This window comes from Drosophila albomicans, chromosome 2R (assembly GCF_009650485.2).
Source record: "Drosophila albomicans strain 15112-1751.03 chromosome 2R, ASM965048v2, whole genome shotgun sequence".
In the NCBI taxonomy this organism is placed as follows: Eukaryota; Metazoa; Arthropoda; class Insecta; order Diptera; family Drosophilidae; genus Drosophila; species Drosophila albomicans.
Genome location: NC_047631.2, coordinates 6,896,269 through 6,916,779, shown reverse-complemented (window position 1 = coordinate 6,916,779; position 20,511 = coordinate 6,896,269). Strand labels below are relative to the sequence as shown.

The window sequence follows — 20,511 nt, the reverse complement described above, 5'->3', positions numbered from 1 at the left end:
CATGAGTGAGGACACTCGTATAATAAGAAAAAATGTTCCGAACGGTTCTTAATTTTTGGTAAAACACAGAAAAAATTTTTTTAAAAAAATGCGCGGAAATGTTCGGTCATTAGGTATATCCGTGAGACGTTGAAACGCTCGAAATATTTTTTGATGTTTTAAACATTTTATAAATATCGATGTATCGATAAATTAATCGTTTACTATATGTCATCTGAGTTGCGCTGCCTCAGTACCGGGCAAAGACTTTTGTTTTTATTTAATTTTAAAATAAATAGTTGTGTATGAAACTACTACGTAAAGACACAATAAATTTAAATGTCGAAATTAGTATTAAACCAGCTGACACATCCACAGCGTGTGCGATTGCTATATAAAACCATATTAAGACTACACCGAGGTGGAGTACAAACAATTGGCAAAACATAAACAATTGAATATTTAGTTCAATACAATCTGTATTTTAATGCAGGCCTACCAACAGAATTGAGAGCTCTAGGCGACAACTACGTGCGCGATGAGTTTCGACGGCATCTCAAATGCAATCCAATGGAGGCACAACTTTTCATGACTGAATGGGCGGTAAGTTTTACGTAAGCAATGTCCGAAAACAAAAATATTCTCAAATTATTGAATCATTTTAGCGCTACGCGTCGACGATCACTCAACAGCTGGGACTGCGCGGTAAACCGAAGGGCGAGCTGGGCGAACAATTGGATGTACAAGCGGTGGAAATGCTCAAGGATGACCAGGTGGTGCAGCTCTATGAGCTGATGCTGGCTGCAAAGGGACTCCACGGTGATACGATAACAGCGGATGATGTGCGTGGCAGTAACAAATAAAAATATTGTTTTGTTTATTGTTTTTCCAATATCTTGTACTCGTATTTTATGCCGTTCTCCTCCTGGATACCACGTGGTGTCTCAGCATCGAGTGGGACTTCGCAGAAACTTGGTGGTATTTCTGGGAAGAAAGTGTCGCACTCAAAGTTGCCTTTAATCTGTGTTAAGTACAAGCGATGACAACGAGGTGACTTCATTGCTTCGGCATAAACTCCACTGCCTCCCACAATCCAGACATTCTCGATCTGGTTGCCAATTTCCTCATTCTCAATCTTTTGCATTGCTGTCTCCAGATCAGGGCAGAGCAGCACATCTGAGGGCAAGTCAGCTGGAGTTAATGTTCTACTCAGCACAATATTCAAACGATCAGGCAGTGGACGTTTGCTGGCTGGAATACCAAAATAGGTTTTGCGACCCATGATGGCAACATTACGCTTTTGAGGATCAGTGACGCGCTTCGTCGTCTGGCTAAAATACTTGAGCTCCGATCTGTTGGCAAAATAAGTTTAGATCATTCTAGATTGGCGTGATCTATTTAGGAATAAACTTACTTGATGTGCCATGGCAAATCACCCTTGATGCCAATGCCAAAGCTTTCACAAACCGCCACAATTAAACTATACTTCAGCATCTTGTTCGACAATAGCAACTGCGACATTTTATCGCCAGCTTTTATCTTTATAATCCTCGGCAAAATCACAAAAAAACACAAACAAAAATTCAAAGAGATATACTGTTTAAAGCAGAGAGCGACAAATTATCGGAGTTACTTTTCCATGCTATGTTGATCGCTAATCGATTATCGAAAATACGAGTTGAAAATACAGTATTTTATTTGGTGACTAATAATTATGTATATGTAGGTATACATTGAAAATAACAGCGAAACTATTATTCTGGTCCCTCCAACAGCCAATAGGTTTCCATGTCCCCCTTGCCTTTCACCTTGACAAAACCTCGCGGTTCCACTTTGTAGCCCACCTCGCGTACCTTCATCGCTGTATAGTTGGATAACTGAATTTTCCAGGGATCGCAGCTGCTCTCCATGCGCGATGCGGTGTTCACAGTGTCTCCAAAAAGGCAATACCGCGGCACCTTCAATCCGACAACTCCAGCAACCACAGGACCAGAGTTGATGCCCACACGAATGGCCACATCCGGTAGATTGTGGGCTTTGACCTTCTTGGTAACACGCAAGGCCAGATCGCAGGCGTGCTCAGCATGGAGTGGATTAATATCAGGTGCCCCGGAGACTGCCATGTAAACCATGCCCACAGTTTCCACCTTGTATACAAAGGGTGAGATGATCTCTTCGTCCAGCGCAGAGAATACCTTGTTCAGCGTGTTGACAGCCTGCATGGCTTCCTGGATGTTATTGGAGCCGCTGTCGTATATATTCATCACCTCAATAAAAATGACTGAGACCTCCTCGAAGCTCTGGCAGACATGTTCCTGGCTCATTCGCATGCGCTCGGCAATTGGTCGCGGTATCATAGAGTATAATAGTTCGTCTCCTTGACGCTTCCACGAATCGGCCAGTTCCAAAGACTTTTCTAGCTCATCGGAGCGCTGTTCTTCCTTTTCAAACATCATCTCCAACTTGGAGCAGTGCTGCCAACCCGCCATGACCAGTTCACGGCTTAAGCCATGGGGATTGAGATCATTTAGATACAAACCGATTCCATGCAGCTCATCGAGGTTCTCTATAAGAGGACTGCACAAAAAAATCAATGAGTCAACATCCTTGATGTAGAACATTTGACCCTTCAGTAATATGGATCGCAATCCAACCGATGGGCGACGTTGACCTTTAGCTGGATCGATTTCTTCCTTTGACGCAGCTGCTCCAGCTTCCCCGTCGTGTTCCTGCTTCTTCTCCAACTCATGAGCTTTTTCCACAGCCATGGTCTGAGCTTCGTTTAAACTCTCGCCGTCAAAGTTCTCGTAGTCTATATTCAAAGCCGCATCGTAGGCAGCTCGATTGTGTCCCGTGCGAATTAATTCAAACTCAAAGAGAACAGTTCGCATTTGAAGAATGGTTTCCCACTCGATTTTTGTATCTTTCGGTCGTCGACACTTGAAGGCATCCATGACATGAGTTCCAATGAAGGCCTTAGGATTAACGCCCGGATTGTGCAGTATCCAAGTCTCAATGATTTTCTCGCCGGCCAGCGTTATTTTCATATCATGATTCAGAACAATTGTAAAGGGAAATAGCTCGAGGAACACATTGAGATCTACAGACGGCATCTTGAGTTGCGATGGATGCGCCACAATATTTACACGCTTAGCCATATAATCGCGATTATCAAAGTCCAGTCGATACTTGACAATGACAGTCAATGGGCCTTCGGTCAGCTTGATAGGACCTGCAGTTCCGCCGCATATATCATTCTGACTCTCAATCACATAGGCAGACACCTCCAAGCCATAGAATTCCCTGGCCACCTCAGTCATCTGGCCGATTAAATACTTCGACATGCCTGTTCTACCGCTACGATATAGTATAACGGCGCCATCATCGTCCATATTGGTCAGCTGCATGCTTGGCGACTTCATCTTGGGATACGTAAATCTCATTTGCAGGTGAATATTATCGATGGATTGCAGGAAATCGCAAAAGTAACGACCGGTAGATCTAATCATCTTGTCATAACCAAAGTTGCTAAAGAAGCGCACAAAGCATTTGCCAAAGAAGTTCATGCAAAAGTCAAAGGACTCTCCTGTGCAAGCAGACAACGCGGCCGCAATGTCCGGCATTAATTTATCGGGATATATCTGATGGGTTTTGAAGCTGGTGTGCTTACAGTCGACTATCTGGCAAATCTTCGCCCAGGTCTCCATGCCATACTCCTCCTGGATGTAATGCTGGACACTCTCATACAGCATGCCATACATCGTGGCGGTTGTGGTTGGTCAAGTTGGTCGTCAGTCAATTTATGTTCGAGGTTGGTCCCAAGGGTGGGTCGCTTAGTTGTTGTGTGGTTAGTCCAGGTGGGGTGACTTCCAAATTGCTTACGGCAAGTTTATCTGTAACGAGGCAAAGTTGGCAGGCACATAATTAGGGTAGCATATTACAAAGTTTTTCCATTATGCACAGGAGTTAACTAACGCTGGCAAAGAACTTAAGTCAATTTGTCAGGGATTGTCGAAGGTCATTTCGTGCAAAATGTCTTAAATGGGATTTGCCAAAGACTTTGATTAGACGTAAATACACAACAAGTAAGAAAGCTACAGTCGACTGTGCTCGACTGTGAGATACCCGCTACCCATTTTTAATAAAGGCAAAATATTGCGGTATCATTTTCAAAATATACCGAATATACTGCAAAAATACTAAAAATATACCAAATGGTATATTTGGTATATCGATATAGTACACCATTCAAAATATACCATAGACGGCACAATATACCAGATTGTTGGCCAAAGCAAATTAGACCCCTAGTAAGTAGGCGCTTTTGCCCATACAAAAGTATTTCTTTAATAACTTCCACAATTTTTATCTGATCGTAACCAAATTTTCAGGAATCATAACTATTAAAGTAATTATTGTATATACCAAAATTCGCAACTCTAGCTTTAAACGCTTGTTATTCGATTTTTTTGATTTGCGGGGGCGGAAGTGGGCGTGGCAAAAATTTGAAACAAACTTGATCTGCGTGCAAACATAACAAATGCTGTCAAAAAAAAATTATAGCTCTATCTCTTATAGTCTCTGAGATCCAGTGTTTCATACGGACAGACGGACAGACACACAGACACACAGACGGACAGACGGACATGGCTATATCGTCTCGGCTGTTGACGCTGATCAAGAATATATATACTTTATAGGGTCGGAGATGCCTCGTTCTATCTGTTACATACATTTCCTGCCGGCACAAAGTTATAATACCCTTCTACCCTATGGGTAGCGGGTATAAAAAAAACGTTTGATGGTACGCTTAGAACTTTTTGTCTGTTTTGTTTGTATTGTATCCGAGAAGGAAGTTTCAAACTGTTTTATAAATAAGTAAAGGAACAACTTCTGTGTAGAATGCAATTAATGACTTATAGTCACTGGAATTTTCGAACATTTTAAATGTTTTTGGTGAAGATATTTAATGATATATATTTGTACTTGTTAGGACATGATATATGTATAATTCACGAACATGAATATGATGTAGAGCAGATTTAAAATGTAGCATGTTGCAGACTGTTAGACACACTTTTTAAGACTCAATCATTTCTTTGGAATCTTTATAACGTAGTAACCAAGCAAGCTTTATTGCGTTATTCACTTCTAAATAAAACTAAAATAAAGCCACAAACATTATTTTTTGTTGATGCAATGAATTATCTTTAAATCTCACTCAGAAAAAGAGATTGATGAGCGACTTGGTTGATTATTTGAAGATTTAGTGGCAGAGCTTATGGTTAACCCGTTAACTCGTATGCTGTCAAGCATAAAATTGAGTTAGATTTCCAAAAAAAAAGTCACATACGTCATTTTCAGGACACGCAGGAGCAGTGTAGTCTAGAATCACACATACATACACAGTCACAAGCAGCGAGTGTATCAGTCGAGAGACAGAAGCAGGCTGCCTTGCGAAGTCGCCTGCACATAAAGTTAAGAGGCTTGGGAAAAATATCTTTTGATTTATTGTCTTGGCAGTTTAATTTGGTTTTACTTTCACGCGCCAAGCACGCGCGCTTCCTTTAGCAACTGTTCCTTCCCGTTTTCCCCCCTAACTCTTGTTTCTGTTCCATGTCCTTTCGTTTGTCACGTCGACCAAATAACAGCAGCTCGTTGTGTTCTTGACTTATTTCTGTTGCTAATTCCTTTTGTTGCGGTGAGAGCTGCGGTCTTTTTTTTCAATTTCCCCCACTTAGACATCTTCCTCAGTTCCTACTCCAAGTACTACATAGCTGTGACCCCATCAATTCTTCACGAATTTAATATGGCGAGACTAATAAATTCTTGTCTTCCAAGGCAGAATTGAACATTGAATATTCCTTGAATTTATAGCTTTGCATAGCTGAAACCACAATTAATATTCTAAAGCGCAATTAATATTTTTTGTGTCGAAATTTACAGCTTAGTAAGGTGTTCAAGAAAATTGCCTTATTCACATTTCTTGAGTTCATTTCCAACTTTTTCTAACTTTCATGATATTCTTAATGAACGATAATTAGTTTACCAAAAATTGGATTCTATATCACTGCTTAGAAATTTTCAACAATTATCATAGCTATGTTACTCATTATGAATTTCATAATCAAATTTTGAGGAAGTTATTAAACAAAATGAATGTTGACCCTTTCAGTTATAACTTAATTACCTATAACATTATTTAGACCATGGAGTGAAATATATTTCATAATCTGATAGCTCTAATTATAGCCTTTCAAGTTTGCTTCTGTTTAATTATAACATTCATTTCAAGCATATCATTATGAATATCGATATAAACTGTTATCTAATCTACTTAATAGATTGGGTAATGAATGTAACGGCAACAAGACTAATCTAAGCATTATTTAGTGAGATTATCTATATTACGGCAGTTGTTAACTTGTTAACTAAAGTATTTCCTAATCAATCAGTTTTTTAATAGAGATAAATACATATTTTATGGAAACACCTAAAGCAGTGATGTTTCCATAAAACATATTTCTATTTAATATCCTTTATGTTGTGAAGGGATTGCACATAAAGAGCAGATAAATGTAGATGCCCACAAAATTATACTCATGAGTGCACTTCTGTGTTCTCACATCAGTTTGATATATTTTGCTTGATTATCTAAAAGGCACACAAAGTGATTTTTTTTGCCGTTGAGCGAAATATTTTGCTGCTGATGCTTAACACTAAAATTAGCATATTTGTTTGTTCGCAACAAAAACGGGAAAAAAATCGAGGTAGCTTACGTTGTGTTAGTCCTTCTGGGTGTAGTATATATAAGTTTATATATAAACGATATATATATTTATATGTTATTTCATTACTATTCCATGCGGGAGATCAAACGTTAAATCACTCACGTATTCACTTCAGCGCCGGCTTTAGTTTTTAATTCATTAACGGTTGCCTTTGGCGCATTATTTATTTATAAATTTGAGAAAAATCTTGCGATTGAGCTGCAGAAGCATATGCTACACTCTCACACACACACATACGCACACGCAGAGCGAGTTTCCCGGATTTTCCGCTGTTTCCGTTAACACTCCGTTTTGGTGTTGACGTTGCGACGATGTCGGCTGCTGTTGTTGGACTAATTTTTTGTTGTTGCCTCAACGACTAACGATGCTTCTGTTGCTGCTTGTTGTGCTTCATGTTTTGATTCGCAGTCGTTGCTGCTTGTATCCATCTCTGAAGGCGCCTTCAACTTCGTCGTGTGCTTCGTGTCTTCGTTTCGTTTGATGGGCAACTTTTCAGCTCGCACTTGTCGTGCGAATGAAGCGCCCAACGTTGCCGGCCAGGTCTTTTATAGCCGGGAGCGCCTGTTCGACATTTTAGCGCACTTTACGCCTTTCTCTCTTCTCGTTCCTTCTTTGGGTTTATTGCTGCTGCTACTGCTGTCGTTTGTGCCTCGCTGTCTGTGACTGTTCCACTGGGTTACTAGACACGCACACATAAATATGTAACGCCCCCATCATCATCGTTAGTGTTGCGTTTCATGTCAATGCCTCTGTGACGTTGCCTCACATCACCCGCCTTCTTGTCCCTTTGACTTCTGCGTCCCTTGGCTGCTTGTTCTGTTTGATGCCAATTGACGCTCGCTTTTCGATAAAGCTTCAAATGAAAGGGCGTAATTTCTTGGTCCTTTTCGTTCCGTGCTTACTCTCTTGGCGTTTCGCAGGAAATATTGTCCTTTGAATCATTGTGGATTTAAGCGAAGTGTTGCCACAGGGATGCGTATTCAAAACTCATGAGACATTATTTCCGGTTGAATTAAATAACACCAACACTTCATAGGATACAAATTTAATACTAGGATATATGCTAAGGAGCTGATAGCAACTGGTACAAATAATAAACATTACAAAATAAACTTTAAGTATTGTTCTTTAGTGTGCTGTCTATAGCTGGCTTTAACCAAAATAAACATAAAAGGACTTTCATCACATCTATACAACTATTCTGAATAAGAGAACCAGTTCCCTACTGACTCGATTCCATCTTTTATTGGATCTCCGCAGCCCTGTTGTATTTTCCTTTTTTTGTTTTCGTCAATGTTCATGAAATGTATCATTGTGTAGCCTTTGCTGTTGTCCTTCGTTTAGGGTCCTTCTGTATTTAATGCTGTGACATTTTCACGCATGCCTATAAAACACAGAAATATACATATTGTTTACTTGTATGTGTGTTTGAAAGGTCCTTCGTTCCTTTCGCATTTTATGTTTTGTTTTAAAGCCATTTAATACGGATTTTCAGGACCAAAGCTGACAGCTTTCCCATTCTGGCATCCTTTGCCCAAAAAATTTGACAAAAGCTTTTATGTAAACCTTGACAATTTTACTGATGTTGATAATAAGTACGAAAAATTTGGTTCGCTTTCGGGACATCATTATTTTTAGTTTAGTGGTCAATATGTGCCAAATGGTCGACGTTTAAAAGATACTCAAAATGCCATTAATGGAAGACAACGACAAATTATGTAAAAAGAGTGGTAAACAAAACTTGAATGAATGCTCATGATGGCGACACGCAAAAATTGATCTAACTCCATGCAAGCTCGAACTGAAATTAATTGGCTCGGACAAGTTGAAATATGACGTGCGAGCTTGGTCACGCGGAATATCTTAATTTAATTGGCCAATGGCCACACACAGAGAGCGAACCACAATTGCGACTTATATTATCCCGGGAAGTATGCAATGCTTTTATGATTGGCTGCCTGTCGCTTCTTGATGAGTTTGTGTCCGTGTCTGGATGAGTGAGTATGTGTGTGAGGGTGTCCTGCACGCAAACAGCTCATAAAAGTTATTAAAAATGATATTGGGATGGCAGAAGAGCTCTGCTGTGGGTAGCCATACTCGTTTCCGGCAGTACCTCGTTGGAACGTTAAGAAAACGGACGACAAACCATTACGTTTTATGGCACAAAATGATAACATTGCGCTTATCAAAAGTATCGAAATAGGTTGGAAACGGGACACTAAACTTGTCTCTTTTACTAGACGAGTGTAAGCCGAAATAAGCGCACTTTTAAATGGTATTTATACATTTTTATTAACTTTGGTTTCTCTTCAATAATATTCAGGCTCACTCGAGAATTATTACTTATTTCAATAACTTATGTAAATGTTATAAAACTACTATGTCAGTAATAAATTAACATTTTATATTTTTAGATCTATTCCCTATTTACCAAATTATCTATTTATCGGTCCTTTCGTATTATTAAAAAAAAATGTTTTTAAACCTTTGAGATAAAGACATTGAATTGTTTAAAAGTCTTCGCTTTTGAAAAAAATCAACACATCAAATACGATATTTCAATTATAGTGATAACGTTTAAATATTTATGTATTGAACCTATTATCAAAACATGCAAATATCTTACATTCAGGTTATTTACTTAGTTAATGTATGTATGTTATAAAATATATTCATATACTATATTCAAGTTTATTTACGAACGAGTTGCAGAAAATATTTTTACAATTTCCATCATTTTCATTAATCAATGCTTTACTAATGAATTAATTTAATATTTATTTTTAAATATTATAAATTCATTAAAATCAATTTTTCTTTAGGTTGATAACTGTTAAAATTAACAGGTAACTTGTCTAAAAAATTGTTTAAAAAAATTAAAGACTATTATGAGCTTTTGATATTACAATATAAAACAACCTAATTTAAGATCAGACCATAATTAACTCTTTGAATAAGAAACATTAAATAAAAGACTATTCTTCATTCAAAACAATTTAAAATGCACCAAAAACAGATTATTCCATTATTTATTGCAATGCATAAAACTAAACAGTGTAACAGGAAATTGCAGTGCAGGTGCTGAATATTAAGGCATATCATATAAATATTGAATAAGATTATAATAAGTAAATACAATAATGTAATAAACTCTATTCATTTGTCTTCAGGTCCGTCCAGCAGCCAATAAGTTTCCATCTCGCCCTTGCCCTTGACCTTGACTGTGCCCCGGGACTCGACCTTGTAGCCCACCTCCTGCACCTTCATGGCTGTGAAATGGGACAATTGAATCTTCCAGGGATCGCAGCTACTCTCCATGCGCGACGCCGTGTTCACAGTGTCTCCAAAGAGACAATACCTCGGCACTTTTAAGCCGACAACTCCCGCCACCACGGGACCAGAGTTGATGCCCACACGAATGGCAATATCTGCTTCATGGTGATTCTTTAGCTTTTTGATAACACGCAGGGCCATATCGCAGGCGTGCTCGGCATGGAGTGGATTTATATCCGGTGCCCCAGAGACAGCCATGTAAACCATGCCCACAGTTTCCACCTTGTACACAAAGGGTGAGATAATCTCTTCATCAAGCGCAGAGAAGACCTGATTGAGGGTGTTGACGGCCTGCATGGCTTCTTGGACATTATTCGATCCGCTGTCGTAGATGTTCATCACCTCGATGAAGATGACGGAGACCTCCTCGAAGCTCTGGCACACAGCCTCCTGGCCCATTCGCATTCGCTCGGCAATTGGTCGCGGTATCATGGAGTAGAGCAGCTCATCGCCCTGACGCTTCCAAGAGTCTGCCAACTCCAAAGACTTTTCGAGTTCATCAGAGCGCTGTTCCTCTTTTTCGAACATAATTTCCAGTTTGGAGCAGTGCTGCCAACCCGCCATGACCAGTTCACGGCTCAAGCCATGAGGATTGAGATCATTTAGATACAAACCGATGCCGTGCAGCTCGTCGAGGTTCTCTATAAGAGGACTGCACAAAAAAATCAATGAGTCGACATCCTTGATGTAAAACATCTGTCCTTTGAGTAGAATGGATCGCAGTCCCTGCGAAGCTCGCCGTTCACCCGTTGCGGGATCAATTTCGCCCTCGCAATCATCCAGTTCGCTCGAATCTCGCTCGCTGAATTCCTTGGCTTTTTCCAAAGCTATACTCTGGGCCTCGTTCAGCATCATGTCGTCGTAGTTTTCAAAGTCCATATTGAGGACCGCATCATAGGCGGCACGATTGTGTCCGGTGCGAATGAGTTCGAATTCGAAGAGGACCGCGCGCATTTGGATCAAAGTGTCCCAGTCGATGGTGGTGTCTTTGGGGCGACGACAGTAGAAGAGATCCATGACATGGGCGCCAATAAAGCCCTTGGGATTGGCACCCGGATTGTGCATTATCCAAGTCTCCACAACTTTCTCACCCGCATGAGTAATTTTCATATCATGATTGAGTACAAAAGTGAAGGGAAACAGCTCGAGGAACACATTCATGTTCACCGTGGGCATCTTGAGCTGTGATGGATGCGCCTCCGTATTCACACGTTTCGCCATATACTCGCGATTATCAAAGTCCAGCCGGTACTTAACAATAACAGTCAAGGGGCCCTCGGTTAGTTTAATAGGTCCCGCCGTACCTCCGGTGATATCATTCTGACTCTCGACCACATACGCCTTGATCTCTAGGCCATAGAACTCTCTGGCCACCTCAGTCATTTGACCGATGAGATATTTGGACATTCCCGTTCGACTGCTGCGATACAAGATAACGGCTCCACTGTCATCCATGCTGGTCAGCTGCATGCTGGGGGACTTCATCTTTGGGTACGTGAATCGCATGATCAAATGGATATTGTCGATAGATTGCAGAAAGTCGCAAAAGTAACGACCAGTGGATCGAATCATCTTGTCGTAGCCAAAGTTACTAAAGAAGCGCACAAAGCATTTGCCAAAGAAGTTCATGCAAAAGTCAAAGGACTCTCCTGTGCAAGCAGACAAAGCGGCCGCAATGTCCGGCATTAGTTTATCGGGATATATCTGATGGGTCTTAAAAGCGTTGTGCTTGCAGTCGACTATGCGGCACACCTTGTCCCAGATCTCCGTGCCGTATTCCTCCTGCACATAGTGCTGGACACTCTCATAAAGCATGCCATACATCGTAGTCTGTGGGCAGGTTTTTGAAATATTATAATTATTAATTATTATAATTATTAATTATTATAATTATCATATGTTTTATTTTTTTAAATGAGAAATAATTTTCAAGGTAATAACTGAAGTATCTCTCTGTCTTCCTAAATAGCCTTTTACTTAAGTATTTAAAGTACGGCAAATATTAAAAATTAGAATATTGTTGTCATCAATAAACTAATAAAACAAAATAGATTCTCTACAGAGTCGGTATATTTCCAAATGCTGATGTTGAAAACCAAAAAAAAATTTAATTAATCAGTTAATAAATATTGTATATTTACAAGAATTAAGCTTGAGCTTCTTATGATACATACAGTCTTCTTAAAAATTCATTAGTATAGATTTGCTTGTTAAGAAATAAAAGAATGTATTTTTTATAATTTTCACTAGAATTAGTGATTGGTTAATTTCAAATAGCTTGCGATAATTTGTTTACAATATGCGTTTTACTTTCTATTAGAAAGTAGCACCCATTTCACAATACCTCTTATTTTCACTATATCTTCTTATTTGCTTTGCAATTTATATCTACCTCCGAATATTTCGTTCGAACGCCTTGATTAGGTTAACGGAATCCTTAAATTTGTACACAATTCCCTTTAAATTTCAACCCCACTTACCTTTGGTTAGAATCCGTTTAAAGAACAACAGCAACAGGTAAGATTTTAAATTAAATTTTAAACTGATTCCTTTTACCGCTTTGCCACCTGTAGTTTCGTCTCACATTCCACGCAGCATTATTTATTTATAACTTCAACATAATTTAATTTCGCCAGCACACAAGAAAATTCCTAATATAATTTCCACAAAGGCCGCAGCACTCTGTATGTCCTTTATGTTAGTTCTTGTTGCCTTCCCAGAGGATGCTTTGGTATTGTGCTTGTGTGATTTATATTTGTAATTGTGTGTGTCCTTTCTCGGCGCGTGTTCGTCCTGCGAATGAAGCGTGTGCCAATGCTGTCCGGGGTTTTTATAGCCAGACAGCCAACTGCCGGACATTTCCGTTTGCCATTCGTTTATTTCATTCGTAACCCTTCTGTTGTCAACGACTCAATATTAAAGACCCCAAACTCCGCTCCAGACTCAACTCAGACCCAGACTGCTCGTTGACAATGTTTCATTACATGTCATTGCTCCTTGTTAATGCCAATTGACGCTTCGTTTTCGATAACGCTTACACAACGAACAACTATTTTTCCCTTTACCACATTTTATTGCTTTTATAACAATAACTCACACGCACAAAATGCGTTATTTGCATTTTAGACAATCGTTTATTTCACAGGGATTAAGGACACCATCAGCTTAGAATACAACGTTTTTACGTTGAATTGGACAGTCGACTGTTGGTATTAAATTTCCAATATTTCATTTATTTTAAAGCTGCAAAGTGATTGTCTCGTAATTCACTAGTTTTGACAAATGCGCTTTTCGACACTCAAGCTTAAAAATAAATGGTTTGATTATAAAAAAATAAATATGACATGCATAACGGTTGAGAAAAAATGAGAAGATAAAAATAAATCGGAAATATTTTAAAGAAGTTAAAACAAGTGAAAATTATATTAAGAATACTAGTAATAGACATTCGACATGGAGTAACACCTACATATTTGTTATTTCTGCTTAATAATTAAAACTCAGGAATATTTTTAAATTTCATGAAATAGCGTTTTAGAAAACTATACAAGCTATATCTATGCTAATTGCTTATTAATGTTTAGGCATAAGTGTGATGATATGCTTATAATATAATAAAAAATAAATTATTTTTTTTATGTTTTTCTTCAATTTATGTATTCTTCGTTTTAAGTACTTTCAATCTGTACAGAAACGAGAAACCATAAAAAAGGCATATTTCTTTCTAAGGATAAACGATTGAAGCTCTTTTTGCTCAGGTGCTTTCTTCGTGGGTTGGGCTAATGGAAATTTTCTTATATGTATGATATGCTTAAGCTGTTTTGGAATGTCGCAGCTATTGTTATTGGCTGAATTTTCATTTTCATTGGCGGAAATTCATTATACTTTATCCACAGAACACAAATCAAAAAAGTGACAAATAGCAAAAAGAAATAACAATTGAAGAGCTTGTCTTTAACGCATTGCGATTATAGCGCGAGCATTAAAATAAATTTTGTACCATTATAACAACATGTTTGCTTTGTTTAATTTTAAGGCTTTTTCGTTTTAAAGCCACAATGCAAATCGCATCGTATTATTTATGGGCTGAGTTTATGAGGATCCCGCAAACAAATGTTGACAGTTGATGACAACGGTTATGTGTGTATTTTAAGGATGACAGACGCTGACGTGCGGAGGATATATACTTTTTTAGGCCTGCAACCTGTCGCTATAAACGTGACAGCGCACTTAATTAACACTCTCTCCTCTTGATTGTTTTTTTTTATACCCGCTATCCATAGAGTAGAAGGGTATTATAACTTTGTGCCGACAAGAAATGTATGTAACAGGTAGAAGGAGGCATCTCTGACCCTATAAAGTATATATATTCTTGATCAGCGTCAACAGCCGAGACGATCTAGCCATGTCCGTCTGTGTGTCTGTCCGTCTGTCCGTCCGTCCGTATGAACACCTAGATCTCAGAGACTATAAGAGATAGAGCTATAATTTTTTTTCGACAGCATTTGTTATGTTTGCACGCAGATCAAGTTTGTTTCAAATTTTTGCCAGGCCCACTTCCGCCCCCGCAAATCAAAAAAATCGAATAACAAGCGTAACTTTAAAGCTAAAGCTGTGAATTTTGGTATATACAATATTACTATAGTAGTTATGATTATGATAATTTGGTTGCGATCAGATAAAAATTTTGGAAGTTATTAAAGAAATACTTTTGTATGGGCAAAAACGCCTACTTACTAGGGGTCTGAGTTGCTTTGGCCGACAATCTAGCATATTGTGCTGTCTATGGTATATTTTGAATGGTGTACTATATCGATATACCAAACATACCATTTGGTATATTCTTAGTATTTTTTTAGTATATTTGCAGTATATTCGTTATATTTTGAGAATAATACCAAAAAATATATTGCTTTTAATCAAATTGGGTAGCGGGTATCTCACAGTCGAGTACACTCGACTGTAGCTTTCTTACTTGTTTTTTTTTGTTTTTCTGCAGGCTGTTGACTTGATATCGATTTGGTAAACAAGTCGCAGAGTTGATAATTCACTTGTGGCTAATGCTGTAAGTTATGGCTTCATGTTTCGTCAGCTGGACAATTGGCACGCAAATGCTTTCTTAAACATAACGCTATAATGATGGAATACTTCGTAATGATAAATGAGCATTTATATAGCAAAACAAAACAATGCTTTTACGGAAAAATTACGTCTATAGAAGCATTCTTAAATATTTCAGTTATCAAATCTGCATCAAATATGGCTACTTCATTGTCATTGACTCAGTAGCTCAGCAAGAGTTTTCTTTAGTACTAAGCATGTATTAGTTAAGTTATGAAATTTCCTACCATTAATATGTTTATCACCCACTCTCCGGAAGTATGAATAAAAAGATACTTCCACTTCTTGCCTAATTCCAATACAGTATGCATTCCTACTTTTGTTATCTAAAATCGAATAGCAGATGTTCTATTCGAAATTAATACCTTACTTTCCCTTGATCCTTGTAAGTGCAGTTTGAAATACAAAAGATTTAAAATTTTATCTATCAATTATTGTTGTCCGATAGTAAAAAGAACTTTTCATTTATCTTGGAGAATGCACTCTTTAAAAGTATTTATATTTTTATGAATTCGTAGATGTATCTCAATGGAAATAAAAGATAAGTCTTCAGTTGGGACCTATTTGCCTAGGCCAACTTTGTTAAAGAGCTTATCCTTGACAATCTGCGCCATCAGACCATGAATGAGCTCAATGGTTGAGCGACTGCAGTCGCGAGTAGCCTTCGACAGTTTGTCTTCCGAGCGTTTCTCATTCACATCAGTTCCTATAATAAAGGCTTATTAAAACACATATATTCTATGCAATCTTGAGGAATATGTACCGCGTCCCAAGAAGTTCTCGCTTTGCTCCAGCTTCTCAGATAAGTCCATAATCTGTCCGGTGGTGTATTCGGTGTTTGTAAGCAATCCGGAGCTACCCAAAGTGTTGACCCAATACTTGTTCCACAGCGAATCAAGGAGTTTGCGATCCAAGGCGGACTTGAAGTAGCTTATTTCCAGCGGATAGTATTGCTTGCAGTGCACACCAAAATCCTCAATCTTATTTAATGGAATAGTTTGATATTCCGATGGCTCCTCATTCGGTGGTTTGTAACCCTTGGGATAAGTACGGAAAGCACCGAGGCAAACCTTGCCGGCAGAGACAGTGCGAACTGGATCTACGACAATGGCCACAAAGGGCTCCTGGTATGTCTGGTTGAGCATCTGCGTGGACACGTCAATGCCCGACAACCAGCAGCCATAGCCGGGATGACTGTGATACCAGCCGACAGCATGTTCGAGGCGTCCGACTTCCTTTGCCGCCTCCATGTAAGCGGTCATGTACTCGTACGCCTGTGCCTGGGCATTGACACGTGTCTCGGTGCCCTCCACGGGCAGCGCAAATGCATCCATCACAATCTGCAAGTCATTTGAAGTTTTAACCCGCAAAAATTACTAATAATTTTCCCTTACCATTGTGTTGTCTTCGACTTTGCCAAGCATGAGGCCCATCACTTCAAGAGTGCCTCCAGAGCGTGCGTGCATCACCATCTTGAGCAACGCCAACGCCGAGATCTTAATGTCCTTGAAGTAATGGGGATCCTTCTCCCACGGTTTGGCGTCGATTATTTGACGCTGTTGTTCCGCATCGTAACGAAAGATTTCATCACAGTTTGGCAACGTTTGTATGTTATTTTCCAGCTCCCACGTCTTTTGTGCAGCGTCCACATCCATTTTGAAGTTGTTGTACTCGCAAAATTTATTTTTCCGGCTCGAAGTATTTTTCTCACAATGTTTTGTTCCTATTTCGAGAAGACTGTCAGAAGTTAAACCAGGTGGCAATGCTGACAACAGCTAGAATGCTCATTTTTGCGTTAACAGCTGTTTAACATGCGATAACTGCCATTCGGTTATAAGAGTCGGCGTTTCTTTTTTTTAAATAAATTAAATATAAATAATATAATTTATAATTTTAGTTACCTGGCTGCAAGAATATCCAATATATGTAATTATTCGAGATTGAGGTTCAGAAATTTAAAATACATCGATAGTTCTATCGATATATACATTACAAAAAATATCAATAAATTCAAATATTCAAAATATTTTAAATCGAGCCTATGCATTATTTCTAGTTTTCAATACTTATACTGTTTTTTCTTCAAATATATAGAACCTGCTCGAAATATATATATTCTTTTTAGCACATTTTCATTAATAATCAAATTTTAATTGAATTCGAGTTGCGAAGTGGTTAGTATTTTGTATTGTTAAGAGAACATACTTGTATATTAAACTTAATTATTTTTGTTGGAAATGTTGTATTGCTAGGCGTCTAGTGCTTATTTTGTTCTAGTGCTTCAAGTACCAATTTTAATATATTTTTCTTTAAATCATCAGCTATATGTGGTCGCAGGCTGCGCATTTGATCAGCAACAAAATCGCCAAATATTTGCGCTGAAGTGCTGTTTTGTTCTTGAGCAGCTCTTGCTTTGGCCATCATGGTATCGTCGCTAAACTGCACCGACTGTAAGTCTTCCTCCTTCCTTTCTCTTCGTCTAGCAGCAGAGAAGAAACTAGAACAGGTGTTCAGTTCTTCCATGTATTGATCGTGACTCTGGCCAAAGGCAACCTTGAGCATTGATGGATCGTTGCAAATAATTGAAGAGTTCTAAGGATAAGAATGATTAATCAAAAGTTTCACAATGCTTGCTTACCATACTGACCTTATATTTTTGGGGTTCACACACTTTATCTAAGAATCGCAAGGCCTCAAAGTATTGCCATTTGATCGACATATTTTGAATTGCTTTCAGCTTATAGCCTCGATATTGTGCTCGGAGATTATCCCATTTGGCCTTGCAGTCGGACAAAGAGCGATTCATAGCTTCGGCGATAACGCGAAAGGATTTCTCGCGCATCTTGCCATCCTTGTGTGTCGCTTTACTCGAGTCCCATAACAATTCCCGTTGTTCAACCAATTGAATCAACATTTTCACATCGCATGGCGTCCATTCCCGTTCTATTTTACGAGGTTTGCGAGCTCGTTTTTTAGCTGGCATCTGGTAAACAGATAAAATATAATATATCTTTTATATGCCATAATAAGCATTGTGAACTAACCCATACGAAATCCATTACTTATTTACAATTGTAATCAGAATTTGTATGACGCGAATTGTGTATGACCATAACATATGGTATTCCAACGAGGCTGCCAGATCTCTTGCACGTTGACAGATGTGTATGACATCTGGCAGTGTAGTTGCCAGATCAACATCTAAATCTGGCACAGAGCACAGTGCATAGCTTATATTTTATATTTACCAAGGATAACGAATAATGTCTAGCTTTGAATAATCAGTTATGGTCAGGTATAAACATATTATGCCGGCTAAAACTGGAAACAAATACAGCTTTGCACTTCTAAAAATACTGGCATTGACTGCACTAAAGGCGCCATTTTCAAAATTGTACATACGTCATGTACAACTATTGCATTTCTTATAGGACTTGATTATGCTCGGTGAAATTTACTTGAATATGGAGTCATAATAGTAATAGTAATAAATACAGCCATGTTTACTTTTCTATTGCACTGCAGATGGTGCTATTCAAATAACTAACAGCCATAAACATATTCACAATCTTTTATTTTTTTTCATGTTTGTATACATATAAATATATAATCACACGTGCTGAAAATCTACCATGAAAGGAAAACTTAAGGCCAATTGTAAAGTACAATTGAGTCGCAATCTCTTTTGCCGCTCGCCACAGAAATCAAGCATTAATAAATACATACAATACATACTTCAATTAACTTTGGCTAACTATTATTGCACGCCACATCGCTTTGTAATATGGCAGAGCTCTTATAATTCTTTTCTTTTTCTATTTCTCTTTTTGTTTTTGTTTTTCATTCACTATGTATCTAATCTTACCAAGCACCAAGTGATAGGTGGCGGAGGGGTCTTAACAGTTTTGTTTTTGTGGTTTTTTGTTGTTGTTTGTTTTTAAAGCGCATAGTAAACACAGTTTCTCTTATAGACAATATATCGGATCTGGATCAGAATGGTTATTGCGCAGGAACTGCAGCTGGTTGAGCTTCATTCTCTGGCTGTTGCTGCTGTTCCTCGCCGTCTTCCTGTATCAATGGTTGTCCTTCGCCGCCCCACAAAAATCCACCAGGACGATCCTCGGCAGCTGCTTGATAATTGCGTTCGATGTGCTCATTGAAAAGTCTTTTACTGCAATTGTAAATACAGTTAATAGTGATAATAAAATACGGCAATCTGGGCTGCTTACAGAAAATATGGCGTCTTGATTAGTCGATAGCCGTTGGAGAGTTGCGGATAAACATCTTCAAGCACATAGTAAACATGCCCGACGCCCATCCCAATGATATCAACCCATACGGTATTTCCCAAGATCATGGAACAGCAGAGCAGGACCCAAGGTAAATAGGGGGCCTGGAAATTGAGCACTCCGAAGAAGTTCATGGGTACCGAGGGATTGCGTCGTGACCAGACGTAGACGAGCATTAAAGTGAACGCTTGGCCAAGGAACAGCAGGTTGACAAAGATGCCAAAGAAGGTCATCAGGACTCCACCAAAGATAAACATCATCACAAAGTCGGAGCTGCGACCTCGAAATGATCCGTCTTCGAGCATGCGGCAATAACGGTATGTGAACACCATGTTGAAGAAGAAACTAATGCCAATTGTGCCAAAGTATAGGAATGTGGTAGCTAGGCGCCAAATTTGAAATTTGCGCACTATTAATGTGGGATTAAAATACAGTTGCAGCGGCGACACTAAGTCCAAGTGCTGCCAATACAAATAAATAATTACACGTCAGCGTCGCCTCATAAGAATTTGCATTGCATTTCATATTTCACTGATTCAGGACTCACCACCGCTAATGTTGTGAGGACACACACTGTGGTGTATGCTCGCGTTACTATTGGAATTTCCATGTAGAACTGCCGAAGTGCATTCATCCTTGGACTGTTATTGTTGTTGTTGGTGGGCTAATTGGAGTTGCAAGCGAATTGTGCGTGTATTTGTTGCGCCTTTTTTGCGCTGCGGTTCACATCTGCTAACACTACTAGCTGTTGCTAACTGTTACAATTCCTTGTTTATTACACTTTTAAGCAACCCGTCTTGTTGAATTTTGGGTATGTCACATAGATTGTTGCTAAAAATTATTTGTTTCTTTTTTTCAATTTGCTAAGTTCTAATGGTTCTGTGAGGCGATATAAAAATATTGTTATCGTTTATCGAGTATGCTGCACTTGTTATCATCAAAACAGTGTGACCACACAACAACGTACAAATTAAGCTTATGATATTTTAAAAATAATA

The 20,511-nt window shown here is 38.7% G+C and overlaps 7 protein-coding genes across 8 annotated transcripts; 1 reads left to right on the top strand and 6 right to left on the bottom strand.

The window, feature by feature from the left end:
• Positions 1–189: 189 nt before the first annotated feature.
• On the top strand, positions 190–873 carry LOC117575531 (succinate dehydrogenase assembly factor 3, mitochondrial). The gene is made up of 3 exons (XM_034259780.2): positions 190–400; positions 473–582; positions 645–873. The coding sequence occupies exons 1-3, from the start codon at positions 319–321 to the stop codon at positions 840–842; spliced, it is 390 nt and encodes a 129-aa protein (XP_034115671.1). The 5' UTR covers positions 190–318; the 3' UTR covers positions 843–873.
• On the bottom strand, positions 821–1,603 carry LOC117575530 (dihydrofolate reductase). The gene is made up of 2 exons (XM_034259779.2): positions 1,394–1,603; positions 821–1,331 (listed from the first exon to the last, which is right to left on the bottom strand). Exons 1-2 carry the CDS (start codon positions 1,498–1,500, stop codon positions 857–859), a joined length of 582 nt encoding a protein of 193 aa, XP_034115670.2. The 5' UTR covers positions 1,501–1,603; the 3' UTR covers positions 821–856.
• Positions 1,604–1,708: 105 nt separating this feature from the next.
• On the bottom strand, positions 1,709–7,242 carry LOC117575529 (soluble guanylate cyclase 89Db). Of its 2 annotated transcripts, none has more exons than XM_034259777.2 (2): positions 6,759–7,242; positions 1,709–3,872 (listed from the first exon to the last, which is right to left on the bottom strand). In XM_034259777.2, the coding sequence occupies exon 2, from the start codon at positions 3,738–3,740 to the stop codon at positions 1,734–1,736; it is 2,007 nt and encodes a 668-aa protein (XP_034115668.2). In that variant the 5' UTR covers positions 3,741–3,872; positions 6,759–7,242; the 3' UTR covers positions 1,709–1,733. The 2 variants fall into 2 exon arrangements, with proteins under 2 accessions (XP_034115668.2, XP_051863304.1); XM_052007344.1 differs by having other exon boundaries at positions 6,873–7,242.
• Positions 7,243–9,926: 2,684 nt separating this feature from the next.
• On the bottom strand, positions 9,927–12,829 carry LOC117574905 (soluble guanylate cyclase 89Da). The gene is made up of 2 exons (XM_034258947.2): positions 12,584–12,829; positions 9,927–11,933 (listed from the first exon to the last, which is right to left on the bottom strand). The coding sequence occupies exon 2, from the start codon at positions 11,925–11,927 to the stop codon at positions 9,927–9,929; it is 2,001 nt and encodes a 666-aa protein (XP_034114838.2). The 5' UTR covers positions 11,928–11,933; positions 12,584–12,829.
• A 2,868-nt stretch (positions 12,830–15,697) lies between these two features.
• Positions 15,698–16,975, bottom strand: LOC117576664 (COP9 signalosome complex subunit 5). The gene is made up of 3 exons (XM_034261635.2): positions 16,619–16,975; positions 15,988–16,564; positions 15,698–15,930 (listed from the first exon to the last, which is right to left on the bottom strand). Exons 1-3 carry the CDS (start codon positions 16,877–16,879, stop codon positions 15,785–15,787), a joined length of 984 nt encoding a protein of 327 aa, XP_034117526.1. The 5' UTR covers positions 16,880–16,975; the 3' UTR covers positions 15,698–15,784.
• A 374-nt stretch (positions 16,976–17,349) lies between these two features.
• On the bottom strand, positions 17,350–18,391 carry LOC117576666 (uncharacterized). Its single transcript, XM_034261637.2, has 3 exons — positions 18,269–18,391; positions 17,872–18,207; positions 17,350–17,816 (listed from the first exon to the last, which is right to left on the bottom strand). The coding sequence occupies exons 1-3, from the start codon at positions 18,281–18,283 to the stop codon at positions 17,481–17,483; spliced, it is 687 nt and encodes a 228-aa protein (XP_034117528.2). The 5' UTR covers positions 18,284–18,391; the 3' UTR covers positions 17,350–17,480.
• A 388-nt stretch (positions 18,392–18,779) lies between these two features.
• On the bottom strand, positions 18,780–20,413 carry LOC117576665 (derlin-2). The gene is made up of 3 exons (XM_034261636.2): positions 20,061–20,413; positions 19,454–19,974; positions 18,780–19,395 (listed from the first exon to the last, which is right to left on the bottom strand). Exons 1-3 carry the CDS (start codon positions 20,145–20,147, stop codon positions 19,224–19,226), a joined length of 780 nt encoding a protein of 259 aa, XP_034117527.1. The 5' UTR covers positions 20,148–20,413; the 3' UTR covers positions 18,780–19,223.
• Positions 20,414–20,511: the final 98 nt, after the last annotated feature.

Excerpts from the sequence above, each read along its gene's own strand:
- LOC117575531 (XM_034259780.2), top strand. The coding sequence starts at position 319 with ATGTCGAAATTAGTATTAAACCAGCTGACACATCCACAGCGTGTGCGA. Across the intron at positions 401-472 it reads CATATTAAGACTACACCGAG|GCCTACCAACAGAATTGAGA; the intron begins GTGGAGTACAAA and ends ATTTTAATGCAG. Across the intron at positions 583-644 it reads TTTTCATGACTGAATGGGCG|CGCTACGCGTCGACGATCAC; the intron begins GTAAGTTTTACG and ends GAATCATTTTAG.
- LOC117575530 (XM_034259779.2), bottom strand. The coding sequence starts at position 1,500 with ATGTCGCAGTTGCTATTGTCGAACAAGATGCTGAAGTATAGTTTAATT. Across the intron at positions 1,332-1,393 it reads GATTTGCCATGGCACATCAA|ATCGGAGCTCAAGTATTTTA; the intron begins GTAAGTTTATTC and ends TTTTGCCAACAG.
- LOC117575529 (XM_034259777.2), bottom strand. The coding sequence starts at position 3,740 with ATGTATGGCATGCTGTATGAGAGTGTCCAGCATTACATCCAGGAGGAG.
- LOC117574905 (XM_034258947.2), bottom strand. The coding sequence starts at position 11,927 with ATGTATGGCATGCTTTATGAGAGTGTCCAGCACTATGTGCAGGAGGAA.
- LOC117576664 (XM_034261635.2), bottom strand. The coding sequence starts at position 16,879 with ATGGATGTGGACGCTGCACAAAAGACGTGGGAGCTGGAAAATAACATA. Across the intron at positions 16,565-16,618 it reads AAGTCGAAGACAACACAATG|ATTGTGATGGATGCATTTGC; the intron begins GTAAGGGAAAAT and ends AATGACTTGCAG. Across the intron at positions 15,931-15,987 it reads CGAGAACTTCTTGGGACGCG|GAACTGATGTGAATGAGAAA; the intron begins GTACATATTCCT and ends CCTTTATTATAG.
- LOC117576666 (XM_034261637.2), bottom strand. Across the intron at positions 17,817-17,871 it reads GTGAACCCCAAAAATATAAG|AACTCTTCAATTATTTGCAA; the intron begins GTCAGTATGGTA and ends TCTTATCCTTAG.
- LOC117576665 (XM_034261636.2), bottom strand. The coding sequence starts at position 20,147 with ATGAATGCACTTCGGCAGTTCTACATGGAAATTCCAATAGTAACGCGA. Across the intron at positions 19,975-20,060 it reads TCCTCACAACATTAGCGGTG|CACTTGGACTTAGTGTCGCC; the intron begins GTGAGTCCTGAA and ends TTGTATTGGCAG. Across the intron at positions 19,396-19,453 it reads ATCAAGACGCCATATTTTCT|TAAAAGACTTTTCAATGAGC; the intron begins GTAAGCAGCCCA and ends TTACAATTGCAG.